We start from the raw sequence: 23,131 nt of genomic DNA on the forward strand, positions 1-23,131 counted from the left end.
TGAACGAATCTAAAAAATCAATGACTCATAAAGACATTTACCGCCACCTGCTGGCAAATTTAGTTTCTTATTTAGAGTATCATTTCATTGAAAAAAAGTATTAATTAATTTAAAAAAATAATAATAATAAAATAAAAACATTAAAGGGATATTTCACCCAAAAAATTTTAATTCTGTTATCATTTACTCACCCTCATGTCGTTTCAAACCTTTCTTTTGTGGAACATAAATAAGGTATTTTGAAGACTGTTGGTAACTAAGCTGTTTTGGTTATCAATGACTTTCATTGTATGAACAAAAAATACTGAGATGTTTCTCAAATTATCTTCTTTTATGTTCCATAGTATATGTTAGGCCGTTGTAGCCTAAATGTTTATGTGTAATAAATTTTATGTTGAATCAAATAAAATATTTCTTTCTAAAGCTACAATTTGTAATGTCTACTTTATACTTTCGCATTTAACACAAAAATAGCTTTAAATAATCTTTATATAAATTTAGTTTGCGATTAATTAGATTACCGTATTGGCCCGAATATAAGACGACCCTGATTATAAGACGACCCCCCTTTTTCCAGATGTACCTTTTGGAAAAAGGCTTTTTAAAAACCAAATCTTGTTTTTTCTCAGTAAAACACATTTTGTCTTCAATTATTTTCATATTGTATATTTTTCCTATTTTAATTTTTGTTTTGAAAGTATGGTAAAAACTGGTAAAATGTACCAACAATCACATTTAAAAAATATACACTTTTTGATATACCATTAAAAAAAAAAAAAAAAGGTAGCCAATCTGAATTAGGAAATTTAGGCTATCCATCTAATAGTAGCCTACCAAAATCTTATTAACAGTAGAAGTTAAATCTTACTGTAGTCTTCAAATCTGGGTACTGTCTTACGTTTTAAAATCACAAAGGGAGTTTGGTCCCATCAGGTTAACGTGACAGTCACGACTCATGCAGCTGTAAGGTTTTCTTTTTCTTTTGTTTTTACTCGCGATCTTTACAACACGCATTACATTACGTATTTCATGGCACACTCGTTTTATGCGGTTTTGGCGCCACCTATTGTTGTGGGTGTATTATTGACATGTCAAAGTCTAGACCCTGAATATAAGACGACCGTGTTTTTTCAGATGTATTTCCAAGAAAAAAAACATCGTCTTATATTCGGGACAATACGGTAATTACTCGAAACATCATGTAGTTAATTAGATTAAACATTTTAATCGACTGACAGCCCAAATATATATATAATATTCTTTATTAATAAGTGTAGTTTATATATTTTTTTCTTTATTATTATTATTATTTTATTTTATATTTCAGTTAATGCATAACCCTAGTTGTTGTTGTTTTTTTTTGGTTTTTGATCGATAACCCAAAATCGATCAAAGTCATGGCAATGGAACACATTAAACATTCTAAACTTACTTTTTAAACTTCTAAATATACTTTTAACTCTTAAGGACCATATAGCAATTTAAGAACCGCATACATTAAAAACAGTTCTTAATAAGAATTTAGAAGCTGCATTTAAGAATTGAAGCTATATTTTTAAGTGTGTATACCTGTGACATTTTTGGGAGATTATGTAGAGGTGGAAATGACATATATTCCTGCAAAGTGTTATAGATTCATTTGACATGAATGAATGGGCCCAGAAGCATACATGCTCCCATGACAGCAATAAAACTTTTTTAACAGAGAATACAGACAGAGAACGTAATGGATGACTGAGAGACATACTATTTCTCTTGAAACTCAGTGAAAGAGATCCTTTGGCGCCTTTGAGACTGCCAGAGTGGATGTGTTTCCCGCTCTTCTGCATTTGCAGTGGATAATAGCAAGCAGCAGCTGGACTCTTACTTCCTGTGATCAGCAGAACAGCACTAACTAACTAGTCTAGCACTAACACTAACTGTCTAGACACAGTATAAATGTGGCATAAGATGATATTATACAATGAATAGCTCTAAAATTTGATTGGATGAGCCAGTATATGCCCACCCGTGAACACACACCAGTTGAATTTTATATTAATGCAGCAATCATTCGTTTATTGAATGAACTTTGATTGATATTTTGCTTGGCAACTGTAAATCGACTACAATTAGGCTAATAAACGTTATTACTTGATGGAAGATTTATTTATTGTGTTGATGGTAATATTCACAGTAATGTTATATTGTTTATTTATGTATTGTTGTTTAATTATATTATTATTTAATTATTATTTAAAGGCATAGTTCACCCAAAAATGAAAATTCTATCATCAATTACTCACTCAAGTTGTTCCAAACCTGTACAAGTTTCTTTCTTCTGTTGAACACACACCAAAAAAAATTATAATAATAATAAATAAAGATATTTTGAAGAATGTTGGTAACCAAACAGCTGCTGTTAGCTATTGACTTCCATATATGGAAGAAAAAAAAATACTATGGAAGTCAATGGGGACCAGAAACTGCTTACAGAAGAAAGGAATTCATACAGGTTTGGAACAACATGAGGGTAAGTAAGTGATGACAAAATTTTCATTTTAATAATAATAATTTATTTGAAACTTGTTTGACAGCAGTCGTTAAAGTCTGATAAAAAAAGCCAATGTTAAAAAAATAATTATTATGAAATATAATATACAGTCGTGTATTAGAAACTTAAACAGTCATTAAAACATGTTAAATATATAATTTATTATTATTATTATTATTAATTTATTTGAAGCTTTTTAAGTAGTTAATCAGACTGATGAGGATGCCAATTTTTAATAATAATATGTTGTTGTTTTTGCTATTATTATTACTACTAAATAATAGTAATATATTGAAACTTGTTTAAAAACAGTCATTGAACAGTCAGATAAAATGCCAATGTTTAATAAATATAAAACAATGTATTAGTAGTATTTTTATTTGTAATAATAATCATACACTTCTTATTATTTTATGTATTATTTTACAGATATATACAAATACAACTGGAGCAATCTTTGATTGCAATGGGCCCCTCAAAGATTGCTCCAGTAGTCCCACTAATGAAACACACTGTGGTTTGCTCTGTATCACACGCTGATTTTTGCTTTCGTCTAGTCTAAGCTTTGGTAGAGCAGCCATGCCAAATTTAGGTATGACAGCAACACATGACTGCATATTGATAATATATACACAATTGTTTGCACACTAAACTTTGTTGGCACCTCGGACACCCAGGTCATGTTTTTGAAGGATGGATTGCCTCTATGCTTTCTCTTTCAGGTCAGGCAGCCATATTTTAAATTAGAACACTTCCCAAACACATTTGTCTGCTCTTCCAGCCTCCAATCAATCCTGTGAAATAAATGACACCAGGCCAGGAAACACCACTGCCATTAATTTCAACAGAAACATGCATCAAACCTTACAGAGGGTTAGCGACCGCCAGACGACTCTATTACACATACGCATACACACAGATGCTGTATTGTACACTCACTTTACTAGCTTTCGTAAGCCGAAATGAAGACTAATTGAAAAGTTATATAGGCGTTGTGATTGGATTTGAAGTCAGTTAAAGATATAATGTGTAATATTTTCTGTGTAATGAACTGTAAGTCAGCCACTGGCATTGAGAAAGTTGAGAAAAGTGTTAGAAAACAAAAATATTGCAATTCCATTTGGCGACGCTAGTGGTGCAGAAATTACACACTTCGCTTTTAAGTCAAATCAGATTGAATGCACGATTAAAGCTTGATTTTGTAGTGTCCAGTTTATAATATTCTGATGGCCAATTCAACAACAAAGAGATCATAATTACAAGACATACATACATGTACTCGTGCAGGCTTCACGCTGCAACACCATGCGATGACAACCCTTGAAATGTGTACAGATGCTGAGTCTGTGTGTATTTAATTGGAAAATAAGACACCTGAAAAAAAAGAAGAGCGATAAACAAATTCGTCATGAAAATAATATATGTTCTCTTTGTCTCCACACTTCCCTGCCTCCCCACACATTCATCTTAACAGGATAATAATTTGTGAAAGTCTCTGACATTTGTGGCTAGCTAGCATGGGAATAAACCCCTGGCTCGGAACGTTTTTTAGTTAATTAGAGTCAATCAATCCAAACTTTTGCTCACTTACCGGTGTGAAACAGCAATATAATGAGCAGAAATCAGCACAGTGATTGGAAATACAAATTACAGCTGTTTAAAGGAAACCACACAGTCTACTATGCGGCCAGCGAAGCAAGAGCCTGCTGGGGACATCTTGAAGGGTTTGGTGCCAATTCGATGGGTGCAGTAGGGGGAAAGATATGAGACGGCGATGAAGAAAAAGAGGGGGAGAGAAGCTCAGCAATGCAGATGCTGAAGGACGGATTCAGTCAAACCGCCCTGACGGCAATTAAACACGAGTTACGTTTGACAAAATCTCTTTATTAATACTTGCACCGTGACGACAAATGCGTACTGCGGAGGGATGATGCTTAGCTTTGGGCCTACCGTGATTGTGGATGCAGTGTTATATCTGTGTTTTCTCATTACAGATGTCATTAACATGTGATGCTCGTATGTAACGCGTGTGATGAGACATATTTTGATTGAAGGTATGTTATAAACACAGAAGTGCTCTCATAATTAAACCTCACTTTTGTGACATTTATCCCGTGCAACCAAAATGTCACTCACTCTTGTGGCATATTCATATTGGCGTTTACGCAAAGCTAAACTTTTGGGTTTCAATTTAAATATTGGCATCATTTATTCATAAAAGTGTGTTGTACTCGTGCATTTTGTTCCAAATCTGCTGAAGCCATTTCAATAGCTCTCTGTACGAACATACTGAATTTGTCGTTTTTAAATGAAAATATTTTATAATATTTTAAAATATATATATATATATGTGACCCTGGACAGTCATAAGGGTCTTTTTTTTTTTATTGAGATTTGAATAAATAATAAATCTGAATAAATAAGCTCTCCATTGATGTATGGTTAGTTATGATAGGACAATATTTGGTCGAGATACAACTATTTGAAAATCTGGAATCTGAGGGTGCAAAAAAATCAAAATATTGAGAAAATCATCTTTAAAGTTGTCCAAATGAAGTTCTTAGCAATGCATATTACTAATCAAAAATTAAGTTTTGATATATTTACGGTAGGAAATTTACTAAATATCTTCATGGAACATGATCTTTACTTAATATCCTAATGATTTTTGGCATAAAAGAAAAATCTATAATTTTGACCCATACAATGTTTTTTTGGCTATTGCTACAAATACACCCCAGCGACTTAAGACTGGTTTTGTGCTCCAGGGTCACATAGAATTTTTAAAATAAAATATTAACATTAATGCATTTATTAAATATTGTAATTTTCATTAACATAAATACATATTTTATCAAAATAAAATATGTTTGTTATTTTTGTGCAGTGCTTGTGCCATATTATATACAAGTATAAAATAATTCCACTTTATAATGTAAATAATTATTATCATCTATTAATTTATAATATCATTTACATTATAAATACTCTAGAACATATTTAACTTGGAAAAATGTCTGTGCTTTGCATCTTTCACACACATGGTTACAGCTTAAACCATCCAAATTCAGGTGAGAATGTCAGAAAAGCAGTGTTTTGGTGGCGCAGGATAAAAGTTTCCCTTCTAACTCTGTCCTGCACATTTATATATACACATATATGCATTAATATTATCTGAAAATGCATAAATACATAGCAGAATTCCTGAATCCGACAGTTTTCAGCACCCCAAACTTCATTTCTAAAGTTGTAATACGTGCTAGCTGAGCTTGGCAGCCTCGGCTTGACGTCGTCTTACAGTTATTATTGTTAGACTATCCAAGGAGCGCAGATAATGCAAAATGCTCTGCATGCCCTGCGTTTGTTTCACTTTTCACTGGAGGGAGTAATTGTGTGGCGCTGACCATATTAGACACAAAGCACATTTTCGAAGGGGGAAGCGCTGGCGTCAGAACAAAAGAGCGGAGAGAAATTAAAGACTTCATGTCTGCGAATGTCTGTTTTTTGACTCAAATGTTAGTGTAAGAATAGAAAAAGAAGGGATGATGCTACTTTTGATATAATAATAGAAGTATAAGGATGATATGTGTTCAAAAAATACAGTAAAAACAGAGATATTTTATAAAATATCACAATTTAATATAAATTGTATGTTTTGATGTGTTTTAAAATGTAATTTATTCTTGTGATTTAAAGCTGAATTTTCAGCATCATTACTCCAGTCTTCAGCGTCACATGATCTTCAGAAATCATTCTAATATGCTGATTTGCTGCTCAAGAAACATTTCTGATTATTATCAATGTTAAAACAGTTGTGCTGCTTCATATTTTTGTTTAAACAAATTTATATATATATGTGAAGTAAGTAATAAAATAATTCAAATTATATGTATGTGAATAACAAATCAATTAAATATAAATAAATAAATTACAATCTAAAACACTTGGTAAAATCGATTAAAAAGAACATTCTTATGAATATTTTCATGTTGAAATGAAACATTTTCTGCTCTTTTTACCAATTAACCAATTACTCAGAATTGAGTTCTGCTTGAGTTTCAAAGGCAACTAAAAATCATGTTCACATATTCTTCTAATCATTCTAATCTGATTCTTTTGCTACTTCCAATTCCCATGTGGCTTTCTTTGTTCTAATTTTTGAGCTATATTTTTGAGGCTGTGAGTGTTTGGGCGCCGCTTTAACGAATAAAATCTCCCAGTTCTCCCCAGAAATAAGCATCAGCTCTGCTCCGCTGGCTTTACCTTCCCCAGGTGATCGCGCCACTGCGTCCACGGCCGCTCCAGCGCACCCGGCTCCTTCGCCGCTGCCAACCCTGAGGGTGGCTACCCGCTAGTGGCACACACACACACACACACACATGCCAGCGTTCCTCCAGTATCCCATCATGCCTCTGTCCTAGCTGCCCAGCTGCTCCCTAAGGTACACACCAGTACCCTGATACCTCCCTCTCGCTCACTCTCTCTCTTCTTCTGCTGTTTTCTTTGTCATGAGTGATCGTCTGCAGGTCTCTAAACACCGGGGCCCACCTGGTCCGGGAGTCGCCCATTAGAACCCCATATGTGATGGAGACACAATGCGCCCAACTTCCACACCTAATCAACACCCCTGTGGGCCGCAGTCTCAGTATGTTCCTCATATTATACAAATATCTCATATTATCACTGACAGTTACAGAATGTACACAGTTATACAATGATCTGTGATAGAACCTAGAAACAGTGTATTTTAGTATCACTGATACATTTTTATAGTTTTTTCCCCCCCTTCAATTAAAATTCTGAATTACATTTTATTTTTATATCTTCTGTTATTTTAATTTTTGTGAAAGTTTTTAGTAATTTGTTGTGTGCTTTTGTCATTGTCATTATTTTTAATATCTCTGTTGTTTATTTAATTTGTATTTTTTATTATAATATATTTTATTTTATTTTAACATGTATTTTATTATATTTATACCATTTTATTATATTTATTATATTTTATTCTTTTTATGTTATTTTATTACTTCAATTTAAACTAAACAAAAATGACAAATATTGCCTTGGCAACTAGCTAAAATAATAATTATATATTATTTTATCTATATTTTATTTTATTTTAATGTTTATTTTATTTCAACTAATGAAAATGTTTCCACAAGTTGATATGATTCTTTAGGGTCTTAATGAAAAGTCTGTAACATAGTTTGGTTAAAATTTCTCAATAATAGTTTAACTTTATTATATATTAGTATAATTTTATATATTTGTTTTTTAATATTTTATTTTGGGGATTTGTTTTCTGTAGTGTTTCTCTTTTATATATAAAAACAATGTATATGTTATTAAATCTATTATTTTATATATAACTATAATTTTATGAATTTTATTTATATGATTTTAAACATTATATTATTTAAATACTATTAAAACATTGTTTGTTTTTTCCTTCTGTAAAGCTTTTCTCACTGTAAATAGTGTTGTTGTTGTTTTTGTTAAAGCAAGTATCACTAGGATTAGGGTAAGTGAAATAACCCTAAATAATATTTATGTACAGTATGTGAAGTCTGCATGCAGGTAAAGTGGGGCCTGTTCTGATTATTTAACATTGTTTCAAAATACAATGCAAAACAGCTTTGCCTCTCACATAATATCATTTCAAAAAGCTAAGCATCTCACCATACAGAAGAAAAAAAACATTAAATACAAGAACATAGTTAATTTGTTAATTTCAGTGATGCAAAACCTCATACGCACTGCTCCCAGTACTACACTAACAAGATTAGCTTTCATTTATTACCATCACGAGTGGTGTAGGTGTCATCTAATGCATGCTTTCATCATGGCTTCACTGTTTGTTGCCATGAAAGCCATGAACGGGGTTACTTTGACCTTTGTTTTACAGTTACAATATATTTAGAGGGGCATTTCAACAATGATATCACATGTAATTCCACACTAGCTTAGCATTTTATCATCTAGTACTGATAACGAAATGCAAAAGCTGTAGTAAATAAATTTGCAGCGTTCCATTTATTTAAACAAAATAATTCCTGTTCCAGCCAGTGGCCTAATATGCAAGAGCTTTTCACATACTTTGTGCAAAAATTAGATTTAATAAAAATAATAATAATAAAAAAGCCACTTTCAGAGGTTGCCATCCCACCACACTTAGTTAACACAAAAATATTTTTACAAACAAGATGATATCACAACACTCCATGATATTAATATGATATGTTCCCTGATCTGTAAAGCAGCTGGTTATCTTGCTTGGCACCGATAAGAAAAAGTGCTGTGGATTTCCAGTTTGTGAGCACATTTGGGCTGAATCTTTCACACGTCACAAATTGCAGATGGGAAGCAGTGATCTCGAACAGCCGATCACCTCAGCGTGACCATCTGACACCTTCCATTTAGGAAAATAATACTTTCTATCTTAGCATACTCTCTCCTCTGCAGCCAGGCAGAGGAAATATGCCTGGAAGAGTTTCAAGCTCAAACTTTGCCTTCGCTTGGTCCCATTCAGCCTCGTTTCTTTAGATGGATTGTTTTAGATTAGCTTTCTCTTTGTGTTAACAATGTATGTTTGCAGCGAGGGCTTGAATCCGCTGATGCTACGTGGAAAATATACAGTTGTTTAAGCATTAAGAGAGCAGCTGTATTCATGACTTTATGCTGTTTTTTTTTGTGTTTTTTTTCAAAAATTAATTTTGACCAAATCATGTTCCTAAGACTCAACTAGCAACGCCAAGGTCATGGGTTCAGTTCCAAGCAAGCACACATACTGATTACGTTTATCTGTATGTTGCTTTGGGTAAAACTGTCTGGCAGATCCATGAATTAAACATGCACTTAAACAAAACAACAACAAATGCATCACGATTGGGATTCTGTTTTAACATCCCAATAATCCTTACGCCAACATCATTCTCAGTTTTGCTTCTATAACCAAGTCTAATTTCCAAATGATTATAGATATAACATTCACATCTATTGGACTGTATAAGATAAAGTAAGAAAATATTATTATAAGTATTATATAGTGTCAGTAAAGAATTATCTATCCATCCGTCTCGTTCATTCTATCATTCCAATCTATCTATCTACCTATCTATCTACCTATCTATCTACCGTTCTATCTGTCTATCGTTCTATCATTCTAATGTTCTATCTATCTGTCTATCCATCTGTCCATCTATGTATTATTCATTCTATCATTGTAAAGTTTTATCTATCTATCTAACTATCTATCTATCCATCTATCGTTCTATCGCTCTATCATTCTATCGTTCTAACATTCTGTCTATCATTCTAAAGTTCTATCTGTCTGTCCTTCCGTCTGTCTATGTATCGTTCATTCTATCATTCTAAAGTTCTATCTATCTATCTATCTATTGTTCACTCGTTTGTTTTATCGTTCTAAAGTTCTATCTATCGTTCTATGATTCTATCGTTCTATCAATCGTTCTATCTATCTGTCTATCGTTCTATCATTCTAAAGTTCTATCTATCTGTCCATCTATGTATCATTCATTCTATCATTCTAAAGTTTTATCTATCTATCTATCTATCCATCTATCGTTCTATCGCTCTATCGTTTTATCATTCTATCGTTCTAACATTCTGTCTATCATTCTAAAGTTCTATCTGTCCGTCCGTCCGTCTGTCTATGTATCGTTCATTCTATCATTCTAAAGTTTTATCTATCTATCTATCTATCTATCTATCTATTGTTCACTCGTTTGTTCTATCGTTCTAAAGTTCTGTCTATCGTTCTATGATTCTATCTATCGTTCTATCAATCGTTCTATCTATCTGTCTATCGTTCTATCTATCTATCGTTCTATCTATCTATCGTTCTATTGTTCCCTCTGTCCATTAGGCCTTTCAAAACTTTCAAACAAGAATTTGTCAAGTTCAAGTTTGTCAATTCAAAATTTATCTTGACAAACTTTACTTCCTTATATTCAATTTGCAATTCTTCTGTGTTCTGTTTGTTGGCTGAATTTAAATTCACGAATTGAATTCTCATACAATTTTGAATGCATATTTTAACCTTAAAAGCGAATGACCGACAAGTATTTCAACATTCTCTGCCGAACAACTAGTCAGACTCAGACTCCATATCTTGATAGGACATTTCTCCGCCCTACGCCTTCAACATCACACATACATGCACCTCCATCCTGAATGTGACATAAAATCCACTTCCACTGCCGTCTGGCCTGCGGTCCACTCATGGGTGCAGTGTCTGTAATTTGAGCGATAAATAGGAGTTGGTTTAACAGTTGTGAAGAGAGTTGTAAATCTGGTCTGCGTTTTGTGGTCTCGGAGGGTTTAATTAGTCCACGGATTCTGCTTCTAACGTGACGAGGTTCGCTCAACACCCCTCCATAATGTGGCACAAGCCGAGTGCCCCTCCGTCTAAAGTCCGCCGGCCCCCGGAGAGCCCTGTAGCAGTACAGAGCTTAAAGACTCAAAGACGGCCATCTCAGCCTGTATAACAAGTCAACAGAGAATTAGCTGATGTCATATCAATTGAGCCCCTTGGTCTCTTCAAGTCACGAGCAAAGACTCTTCACCGAGGAGGAGTCAGGAAAACTGTCATTGTAATCCCAGGTACTTCAAATAATCCGTTACTAAAATGGTATTCAGAAAGTTGCTTTCGGCTGAAACCAAAGGGTAGATCTCTGTTCAAGCTGTCACGTGACATTTGTTGTCATTTTTTTCTTTCCATAAACACTAATTACTTTCCTACTTTCCACCAAACGCTCTTCCAATATGCAAATTGATTGTTTGAATGCTGCAAGTCAGTATATTTTTTGGTTTTCATGAACCACGACCAAGTAACTCATCCTGCAACTGCATTTTGTAATGCCTCAAATCATGCATTTTCATTGAGCAAAGGCGTGTTATTGTTTTTCTAAGAAATCGGAGTTATGATTTTCTCTAGTGAAAAATCCCATTTATTTATGTTGCATATATATAATAAAATCAATTTAAATTAAATTAATGTTAACTGGCCTAACCTACTGTTTTAAAATGAACACTATAGATAGATAGATAGATAGAATGTAACAAAAAAAAAAGTACTGCTAATTTTTGACAGGACATTATCTATTAATTTTACAGACATTTCCAATAACATTAAAGCACAAAGTAATGCAGTGCAAAATTCAAAATACAGGTAATACACCTGTGAAAAATCAGATACAGAAAACTCATTCATATTCGTTTTTTTTTTCTTTTTTTATAGGGAATGAATTTTCCATATTGATTTTCACAGGTGTTTTACCAGTATTTTAAATTATGCATTGTGTTGTGTTTAAGGGTTAAAGAAAATGTCCATAACGTTAACAGTTAATGTCCTTTTTCTGTTTTTTTTCCAATGTTTTTTTTCTTACAGTGTATGTAATAAACAACAAAATTACTATAAAATGAAAAGATAAAAATGAATTTAAAATATTACTATTAATACTGAGTAACACTGCAGATGCAAGGTGAAGTTTGCTAATGCAGTCTGTATGAAGTTTTTTTTATCATTTAGCCAATGCTAAAGTGTCTTAAGGCCCTCTTGGAGCAATCTGAGATGGATACCCTGCTTAAGGATCCATTAGTGACACAGTTTTCTCAGGAATCCACCAGGCCACCGGAAATGTATCCATGACGTGAACCAGTTAACATTCTGATGATAATAAATCTGTTTATATTTTTAACAGTTAATTGAATTCATTCTTTCACTTCATCAAATAGTGTGAGGAGATCTATCAGAGAACGCATGAGGACATATCAGCAGTAAAACTTTCATTAGGAGCACAGGAAGTGTTATATCTAGCCATTTATGGTGTCAAAAGCACAAAAAGCACAACAAAAAAAGTTGAATCCTTCACTTGATCCATATGCTTTATCTCAAACCTTTTCTTTTAATGGCTTTGTAAGCTTGATGCTGTTTTCCAGATGGCTATGTACCATTATAAATCTGTCTTGCATGTCAAGCAACTATGTTATAATATGAGGATTTAGAAGCGTTAATCTTACCTACTAACAAAGTGCATATGTTTGACTAATTGGGCATATACATCGCAATGCTGCATGACTTGATATATTCTATATATTCTATATTTTATTAACTTGTGTTCCTTTAGCTCATAATATGTTCTGAAATGGACTAATCGCTGATCACGGCTTTATTTTAGACATAGCATCAAATGGTACTGTTTTATCATATTCGGTTCCATTCTAATGCAATGGTTTTATTTCATAATGTCATAATACCTCAAGCTGTCACATGATGTATAAAATATTGACGTATGGTTTCTACAGGATTGGATGTAATGCAAAGCTGCAATCTAGTGTATATCTGGGCCAGCTGGCAGCTGATGCAATAAGATGTTACCAGTGCTGTGCAACAACAGGCAATGTACAGATTTATAGATCAAGAACATGTGACCACAAGACCACACTCACTTTATTAGTGGTCTGTATTTCTGGTTAATAATACAAAGTAAATGCATGCAATTTTGTTGCAGCTTCAAAATGGATATAAAATTGTCCAAAATACTTTAATCTGATGCTTTTGTTTATGTAATATTCAATATGCTTAGTGGAGAACAGGTAGCACCTGTCAGCAGTCTGCTTTTTTATGTATTTCTCCATGAAGTGCATTTTTGCATTCTCATATATCCTCCTTTATCTGCAGATTATTGGATTAAGTAAAATGTTCTCTACACTGTATAGCACGGTGTGTGGAGAACTATCAGAGAACGCATGAGGACATATGAGTAATGCATCAGCAGTAAAACTTTCATTAGGAGCACAGGAAGTGCTATATCTAGCCATTTATGATGTTGAAAAAACCGAAACAAAAAAGTTGAATCCTTCACTTGATCCATATGCTTTATCTCAAACCTTTTCTTTTAATGGCTTTGCAAGCTTGATGCTGTTTTCCAGATGGCTATGTACCATTATAAATCCGTCTTGCATGTCAAGCAACTATTTTATGTTACAATATGAAGATTTAGTTACCTGCTACCTGCTTCTCTCTTTCAGTATGTACACGGTTGCCAGTTGTTTGACCAAGACACTTGAATGAACATTAGAAGATGGTGCCCACTATATGTATAAGCTGAATAAAATACTGTATTCAATGTTAATTATTTTAGTGTAAAGAGATGCTTTTTTTTTCTCTCAAATGAATAGGTTACAGTGGAAGCATTTTTAGTAGTTTTCTATGAATATGCATTTGGAACGCTGCACATCACAGGGCATCTATTTGAGTTTTTACTCCTTCTAGCGTGAGAAATGCATTAGAAATTTCAGACTTGTTAAATAAATTCGTACATGTCAGGTGCTATTGTTAAAAATCTGTTTAAAACAACGCGGAACTAAAGAAGTTTATTTGGCTCATTAAACTACATATATAAAATAATTCAGCAATACGATCATCCACATTTTTTGCATTTGATGTCATGTCCATGATGCTCACTCAAGACTACAAGACAAGTTTGCCCAAAGTCTCTTGTTCGTTCTTTTGAAGGACTAAGCAAAAGGAGAAAAAGATGGGGTTATTTTGGCGATGGAGATTAAGGCAGAGGGGGGCTTTTTGTCATTTGTGCGAGACAAGCCATTCATCCATCCCCCGTTCAGAGCCCAAAAAAAAAAGGCTGGTCCCAGAAATTAGCAGTTTCAGCTCAGCAGCAGAGGCGTCGGGCTGTGAAGGAACAGAGAAATTGACTAATTAGCAATGCGCACTAAAACTTGACGGTTCTCTCCATAACGCAGAGAGAAAGAGAGGAAAGACTCGCCTTTTCTCCTCTCCTCTTTTTCCATAGATGTTTGAAATCGCAGTCATTTACGCTCGACAGTTTTTACAATAGCCTTGAGCCATAATTTTGCGAGTCTCTCCAGCATCCATACCCCTGCGCGGTCTCTCTCCACCGGCCATGCGCGTCCGTTTCTCTCCCCGACCGTGGATTTCCTATTACTCTCGTTACGACTCACTGAGCCCCAGGCCCAAGGATAATGATGTGTTGTTTCTTGGTAGCATAATTTGTCACACGTATATTTCTTCTTCTTCTTCTTCTCTTGCAGAAAGCACACGGCTCCTCTCACACTCACACACACTTCTTCTTGTTGTTAATTCAGAGGAAACATAAATGATCTATGAGCTTGAATGAGCGGGGATCAATGGTTAGGATTCTGATCCATCGATCATAGACTTTTCCAACAGGACCTAACAAAGAAAGTACACTGAAGGAGCCGCAGCTTTACTTTTCTTCAAGTCAGGTAAGTTTTGGATACCTACTACTAGCATTCGGCACGGGTGCGCACTGTGCGTAAATGTGCCACGGGCTGAAAGTTGCCGTTTCTTTCTTCTACTGTTCTGCCTCAGATTGGGCGAGAAATACCGCGCGTGTTGTTGAACGGAGCGATTGCATTGTGTTGTTGCCGACCAAAACGATGCGCAACCGCACATCTACGGTGGTGGTGATGATGCTGATGTTGCGGGAGACAAACTAATTGCTTTTGTATCGCATATCGGGGGGAATGTGTGCATGCATTTATGTCTTGTAAGGGTGTGTGTGTGTGTGTGTGTTCGCGTGGCCGGATAACAGATTTGTAGGCTAGATCGTGGGCTTTGCTTTTCAACAACCCGGTGTAGTTTGTTTCAGCCCGCAGCGACCATCGGATTTGACGTGCTCACGAACGCATGCATGAGATATATAGATGGGTATGCAAGGATGCGTGTGGTTGGGAAATGCATGCGCTTGCATGCTGCAAACTTAATGCATTTGCATGCACGCACGATGTACATATACCATAGATCTGCACAAATCCAACTTGCATGCATGCATGAATGAATGAGATACCTTCAGAATGCATATGCTTTTATAAAACCGGCTGATGCAGTTCCATGCAGTGTAGTGCACCAATGGCATTGTTTACTCGCAGGAGGTGTGCGCAGCCCCGAAGTCATGTCCAGATCGGGTGACCGAACCTCCACGTTTGACCCGACTCACAGCGACACTCTGCTGCACGGTCTCAACCTGCTGTGGAGGAAGCAGCTCTTCTGTGATGTGACTCTCACGGCGCAGGGACAGCAGTTCCACTGCCACAAAGCCGTGCTGGCGTCCTGCTCGCAGTACTTCAGGTCCCTGTTCTCCACGCACATGCTGAGCAGAGAAGATGGGTTGGCGGCGAAGGACCAAGGCAGCAGCGGCACCCCGTCCTCCTCCCCCGACGACAAGCTCCTGCCCAGCCCGCGCTCCACCATCAACAACCTGGTGCTGCAGGGCTGCTCCTCCATCGGTCTGCGGCTGGTGCTGGAGTACCTCTACACGGCCAACGTGACCCTCTCCCTGGACACAGTGGAGGAGGTGCTCTCCGTCAGCAAGATCCTCAACATCCCGCAGATCACCAAACTCAGCGTGCAGTTCCTCAATGACCAGATCTCGGTGCAGAACTACAAGCAGATCTGCAAGATCGCAGCTCTGCACGGGCTGGACGAGACCAAGAAGCTCGCCAACAAGTACCTGGTGGAGGACGTGCTCCTCTTGAACTTCGAGGAGATGTGCGCCATGCTGGACGCCCTGCCTCCGCCCGTGGAGTCGGAGCTGGCGCTCTTTCAGATGTCCGTGCTGTGGTTGGAGCACGACAGGGAGACCAGGATGCACTACACTCCCGACCTGATGAAGCGCCTGCGCTTCGCTCTCATCCCTGCCCCGGAGCTGGTGGAGAGGGTGCAGTCGGTGGACTTTATGAGGAGCGACCCGGTGTGCCAGAAACTGCTCCTGGATGCCATGAACTACCACCTGATGCCCTTCAGACAGCACTGCAGACAGACCACAGCCAGCAGGTAGGATCTTCTGGTTAAACATTTAACCCAACCGCTGGGTCAAAACAGCCCAATTGCTGGGTTTGTCCCTATTTTACCCAGCACTGGGTTGTATTTAACCCAGCAATTTTTAGAGTGTAGAGCACTACACAACACGCCGTGCACGTGATCACGGCAGGCTTGTGGCAGGTGTCAGTAAACAGATCAATCTCGCTGGTAAAGATCTCATGTGTTCTTACATGCTGCATAGTTAACTTGTGAAGTCAGCTAGATTAGATTAGCAATCTTTTGTTGCAATATCTGCTCCCATATTTGTTCACACAGTTTCCACGCGTTGCCTTATCTGTGAGATCCTCATTCTATTCCTCATAATGCTGTTTCAGGGTTGATTAATTTCTGCACTGTTGCAAGCTTGCATACTGCAGACATTATTGCAGTCTGCAGATGGGATAATTAGCAGGAATAGGTGACCGTGGAATAAACTGGAATCAGTTGTTGGAGAATATGAGAGAGAGATTGTTTGCAATGAGATAATCTTATTTTAAATGTGACTTTTTTCAATTCTGAAATCAGGAATTGCTCCTGGATGCCATGAACTACCACCTGATGCCCTTCAGACAGCACTGCAGACAGACCACAGCCAGCAGGTAGGATCTTCTGCATCAACTTGACACGTTCCCGTAGATTTTTGGGTAGAGAGTCTTTTTTAGAGAGTCTTTTTGTCTTCTACATTTTAACAAAGGGGTTGTGTCCATGGAAACTTTTGTTATAGACAAGCCAAATAAAACTGCATAAGGAAGAAAAACAATATTAAGTACTTGTATTTTCACAGTTTTGTGTGAGAGGAAAGAGTCAAGTTTGTTTTCATCCTTTAGCTTGTGTATATTGCAGACATGAGTATGTAAATGTATACTCTAAAAAATGCTGGGTTAAATACAACCCAGTGCTGGGTAAAATAGGGACAAACCCAGCAATTGGGCTGTTTTGACCCAGCGATTAGCAGGAATAGGTGACCGTGGAATAAACTGGAATCAGTTGTTGGAGAATATGAGAGAGAGAGAGATTGTTTGCAATGAGATAATCTTATTTTAAATGTGACTTTTTTCAATTCTGAAATCAGGAATTAAGATGATATGAAAGTATTATTCTGTTCTATTCTGTTTTGCCGGTGTTAATATCATTTGCTGAGCATCATCCATGAACTTGAAACTTGAAAAGATGGAAACAGCGACTGACTCTATTGGTGTCCTGATGATGATACTAGTGTTGAAGACTGTGTAGTTTCATTGTCCAAGGAAAGAGCTGATTTTTGAGAGGGATTGTAAATATTGAACATCCAGACTTTAAAGCACTTATTGAATCAATGATTTCAACTGCACAGTAACACATTTTTTTTTACTATTGATTAGATATTAGTTGATTAGTTTAATTAAATTATTGATTGACTGAATGGATGGATGCATATTCAGCCAAGATATTCAAAAGCATTTCATTGTTGACAGCAGTCACATGCACAACTTTGGCCAATAGGATAAGAACAAAAAGGCTGTCAAGACCTTAACATGGCTTGAATCACAACCACACATCTGATTTTGTCAATATTCCAGGTATAACCGTTTGTAGCCTGATCAGATAACATTTAAAGCAAACAGCTATAAATAAACATGAAATGTTACCAAATTCAAATGACGCGTTACGTTGCTCAACATATTTGTGCGTATGTTCATTTCACAATTTAAAATGAGACTTAGAACTAGTTATCACTAGTAACTAGACCTAAAAATACATCCTGCATTAGTGTGCACTTGTGCATCGCACACACAAATCCTAGAAAAACATCATTGCAGTTGGGTTAAATGATTAGTTCTAGAAGTCGTTCTCTTTTTGCCGTTCATTTGAGGGTGGTGATAGAGTCGTTCAGCATTAATATTCTCCCATGTTCTCTGCTCGGCTTGCTGTCTCTCTCCTTGTGTTTGTACACGCTTTTACCTTGTCGTGGCATCTCATTCAATTTGTAATTGCTCTGCACTAATAATGGCTAATGACAGAATTGTTAATGAATCTGTTTCCCCGTCCCGGTGTAACCCAGGATTCGTTCAAACAAACGGATGCTCCTGTTGGTTGGAGGCCTGCCCCCGGGTCCCGACCGCCTCCCCAGTAATCTGGTTCAGTACTACGACGACGAAAAGAAGACATGGAAGATCCTTACAAGTGAGTGCCTTGCTAGCGTGGTCTTTTCTCTTCCACAGGAAGAACCCTGCCTGTGTTGGGTTGTGCTCTGTCGCAGAGCAGAATAGAGCGAGAGCTTCCTGAGATGCAGGAGGTAATGATGTATCACTATCACTTTTAATGTAACTTTTTAATCAGAGCGTGACTGCCTTCACACCATTGTGGAGCTGTAACGCCTGGATTCGCTTGTGTGTGTTTTTTATTTTTATGCCTCTGTCTTTTTGCATAAGCGTGCCGGCAAGATTAATTTTAATCTAATGATCTCGGGAAGATTCATCATCAGAAGATGACACGTATTCTTATTGAACTGCTTTATTAGGGCAAGCGTTCTCGTAAGTGCATTTGTCTTCGCGAGCAGCAGGGAAGGAGCGTGAGCGGTTTGCGTGCTGCCAGTTGTTTGTCGTGTGTTTTGGCATGAGGAATTAGAATCAGAATTCTTGCAAGGATTTAAATCACAACAATGTGTCGGAATCTTGAGTATTGACATCATAATCGTAAAAAGTGATGTCATAGTGGTGTAATCTTGGAATGGAATGTGTCATTTTTAATGCTCAGACTAGCTCTTTCATAGCTCAGGAGACTTGGAATGGAAATCCTAGGTTAGTATGTTTCATTTAAGTCTCAACTTTGTCTCAGATGTTTCTTCTAACACCATCGAAAAAATAAAATCGACACAAATGAGCCAGAGGTTGACCTGTAGTTCATGTGAGTTCATGTTGATACACAGAGGAGACACATGAGATTTCTGTCTTTGATCAGGAAACAAAAGCAAAAGTGGCCATTTGCAATTCATTTCTGTCTAAAAGAAACAATTAAAGGGATACTCCACCCAAAAATGACAATTCTGTCATTTATTCATGTCGTTCCAAAACTGTACAGTATTCTTCTGTCCATAAAAGAAGATATTTTGAAAAATGTCTTAGTGGTGTTGTCTGCATTTTATTTTTTTTGGTCTATGCAATGAAGGTCCAATATTGTTTAGTTCCCAACATTCTTAAAAAATATTATTTTGTGTTCTGCTGAAGACAGAAATGCATACAGGTTTGAAATGACATGAGGGAGAGTAAATAATGACAGAATTGTCATTTTTAGCTTAAAGGGGTCATATGATGTTGCTAAAAAGAACATTATTTTGTGTATTTGGTGTAATGAAATGTGTTTATACGGTTTAAGGTTAAAAAAACACATTATTTTCCACATACTGTACATTATTGTTTCTCCTCTATGCCCCGTCTTTCTGAAACGCGTCGATTTTTACAAAACTCATCGGTCTGAAAAACGAGGTGTGCTCTGATTGGCCAGCTATCCAATGCGTTGTGATTGGCCGAATACCTAGCGAGAATAAAAGTTACGCCTTCTTTCTTTGCGTGAACATTTGGGTGGCGTTATGCTAATATTTCCACATAGTGACGTAGACATGTGGGGGCGTGTTAGAACGAGGCGTTTTAGGTAGGCGTGGTTGACTCTTTAACTTTTATAATGAATATCTCTTTGGATTTGAGACTTTAGTCTTTGCAAATTTACAGATCTTCTTTATGCACCAAGAGCTTGTAACACTTCAAAGAGAAAGGAAAAATTGAAATCGCATCATATGACCCCTTTAACTATCCCCTATATTAATATTGCTCGAACTCAAATGGTTGAGTTCATACTGACATCTCTGACTTTTGATGACAGACTTTGATGTCTTAGCAAATCTGAACACAGTTTGAGACATTGTTAAGATCGCTGAAACTGTAGAGATTTCTCTGGTGAAACATCTGAGAAGCTGGAGACAGATCTCATTTGCTCTACTTGTAATTTCATTGCTGTCTACAAGAAACAATCGAGGCAATAAAGAGATCTCTTTGGAGATGTTTCTTTCCTAATCATGTTTTCGTCATAACAAATAGTCAGTTTATATACAGTAATGTATCAGAGTTTTAAAAAAGGCTCTTGCTTGTGATTTCTACAGCTAACTGTTAGCCTCAGAGCTAGCTGTTGATGGTTTAAACAGCGTGCTATTGTACAAATAAACTTTCCAAACTAGTACAGAATTAATCACTTACTGTTTGTAAATGTGTCAGTTGCAATGTTATGTGTATATGACAAGCTCCAGGTGTCTTGTGGTATAGCAAGAGCCTCCTTATTCAAAATGCTTCGAGTTTGTTCTTCGAAAACATAGCAGGTAATGTGTTTGCAGAGAATCTTGGCAAGGGGAAACCTTTTGAAAGTTCAGTTTTATAGCACTTTTTAAGCCATATAACTGGAGTAGGCCTATAATCCTAAATTAAGTCTATATAGCTCAATATAGCATGCAGTAACTCAATACAAGATTATTCTTCAGAAATTATTCTAATATGCTGATTTGCTGCTCATGAAACATTTCTTATTATTATGTTGAAAACAGTTCTGCTGCTTCAAGATATTTATAATGTTACAAACGATTTCTATTTTGACACTTCATTAAAAAACATCATTTAAAAAAAATCTTAATTATTCCAAACTTTTGACCAGTAGTGTAGCAACTAGCCAAGACACAATGTATTATGATTTAATTAAAACGATTCTATAGTGTCTGTTCCTTCCCGAGGCAAAACAAGGACATAAACGGACGTGCAGTCATTTTGTTTTATGGCTAAAATTGCGTTCAGTCATCCAATCACTGAGGTGCGAGACCTACAAAGACACCTTACGCTGCGAAACCTGCTTGTAAGCGTTTGGCAGCACGCATAACATTCATTAATGAATTACATCTGGATCTATATAACTTACACTCATAAGGTCATAGTGCAATGTCCTTTATTTCTGCCTCAGACGTCGAGTCTCAAATGGTCCATGGCCAGGCGGAGCGACCAAACTGCAAAATCATCCTGTGAACACACCAGCAGCCCCTTGATGTCGTTTGGGGTGTGCAGGTTATTAACATTCAATCATAACTTTGCAATGAGCCGAAACCCAAAAGGGGGGGAACGGCGACTGATTAAAACCTTCATCAGCACTATTTAGGATGGTTCTCATGACTGGCTGCACCGCTCTGCTTCTATGGCTTTCTGCTCTGTGGTGAGACTGCCACCTAGTGCACACAGTCTGCTATGGTCAAAACGACTGTTGATTATGCCATAATGCCATTGGTTTAGTCCTTTTTTTTTTTTTAGATGTTACAGCATGTTTCATTTTAAACATACTGACATGAAGAAAACATTTTTTTTTTTTGCATTGCATAAAGTCTATATTTACGACTATTATTTTCATGACAATGAAGCACATTTCCATCAAATCAAAATGCATCCAAAATTTTTCCTTTTTTTTCTTATTTTTTCTTATTCTCAATCAGGATTCACAATTAATTTGTAATCAGCATCAATTAAAAGCAGTACAATAAACACTGCTATGGTGAATAAATACTTAGATTGATACTACAATGAATCAGTGTTATTATATATTTTTAATTTTTATATTTTAATTTTAGTTAAAGTTTTAGTAATTTCATTATGATTTGTAATTTTAGTCATTTTGGGGTTATTTACAAACAAACAAATATAGTTTTTATTCATTTTATTTCAGTGTTAGTTATTTTAGTACATCAAATTAAACTAAATGAATGATAAATATTCCCTTGGCAACTAGCTGAAATAAAAACTTTTAATATTTTATTTAGTTTCAAGAAACTTTTATATTTATTGTAAAAAAATTTTTTTAAAGTTCCCTCTGATGGATTTAGTTTTAGTTTCACTTTTAATATTAACTATAACCCTGCAATGAATTCACATTCACCCTATATCATTTTTTCATATTGCTGTTTATTTTTTATCTATTTAATGATTTATTTTTAATCAATGTAAGCTAGTCATAATGATCCTAAAAATAGGCTATTAGCATTAGCATATTAACATTAACAATGTGTAAGACAGTTGCTATGATATTTAACAATCCTTGATAAGGTTAGTTAATAAAAAATATAATTCATACAGTTCATTGTTAGTTCATGTTAGCTCAGGTCCATTAAATACTAACATATACCATTTTTTATTCAAATAATGTATTAGTAAATGTTGAAATAAACATTAACTAGAAATATTTTCAATTGTTAGTTTATGTTAATTAATGTAGTTACCTAATGCTAACAAATGAAACCTTGTAGTAAAGTGTTACCAATTTACTTTAACCAAAATAAAAATCAAATTTTTTTCTTTTGATTTTGGATTAAAATATGACACAAACATGTCATAATAATGTCAATACACTGTCATTAAAGGGATAGTTCACCCAAAAATGAAAATTTGATGTTTATCTGCTTACCCCCAGGGCATCCAAGATGTAGGTGACTTTGTTTCTTCAGTAGAACACATATGATGATTTTGAACTCCAGCCGTTGCAGTCTATCAGTTGTATAATGCATGGCAATGGTAACAAAATCTATGAGAGTAAAAAAAAACATGCACAGACAAATCCAAATTAAACACTGCGGCTCGTGACGATACATTGATGTCTAAAGACACGAAACGATCGGTCTGTGCAAGAAACTGAACAGTATTTATATAATTTTTTAC

At 35.8% G+C, this 23,131-nt stretch overlaps 1 protein-coding gene across 1 annotated transcript in view; it reads left to right on the plus strand.

The window, feature by feature from the left end:
- The first annotated feature begins 14,849 nt into the window (after positions 1–14,849).
- Positions 14,850–23,131, plus strand: part of LOC107732131 (kelch-like protein 14) — a 14,931-nt gene continuing 6,649 nt past the window's right edge. Inside the window, exons 1-2 of the mRNA XM_016543400.1 lie at positions 14,850–16,391; positions 18,460–18,581. Coding sequence (XP_016398886.1) covers positions 15,397–16,391; positions 18,460–18,581 — 1,117 coding nt within the window. The 5' untranslated portion in view covers positions 14,850–15,396. The remainder of the gene's footprint in view (positions 16,392–18,459; positions 18,582–23,131) is intronic.

This window comes from Sinocyclocheilus rhinocerous, unplaced genomic scaffold, assembly GCF_001515625.1.
Source record: "Sinocyclocheilus rhinocerous isolate Xijiao unplaced genomic scaffold, SAMN03320098_v1.1 scaffold97, whole genome shotgun sequence".
Lineage (NCBI taxonomy): Eukaryota > Metazoa > Chordata > Actinopteri > Cypriniformes > Cyprinidae > Sinocyclocheilus > Sinocyclocheilus rhinocerous.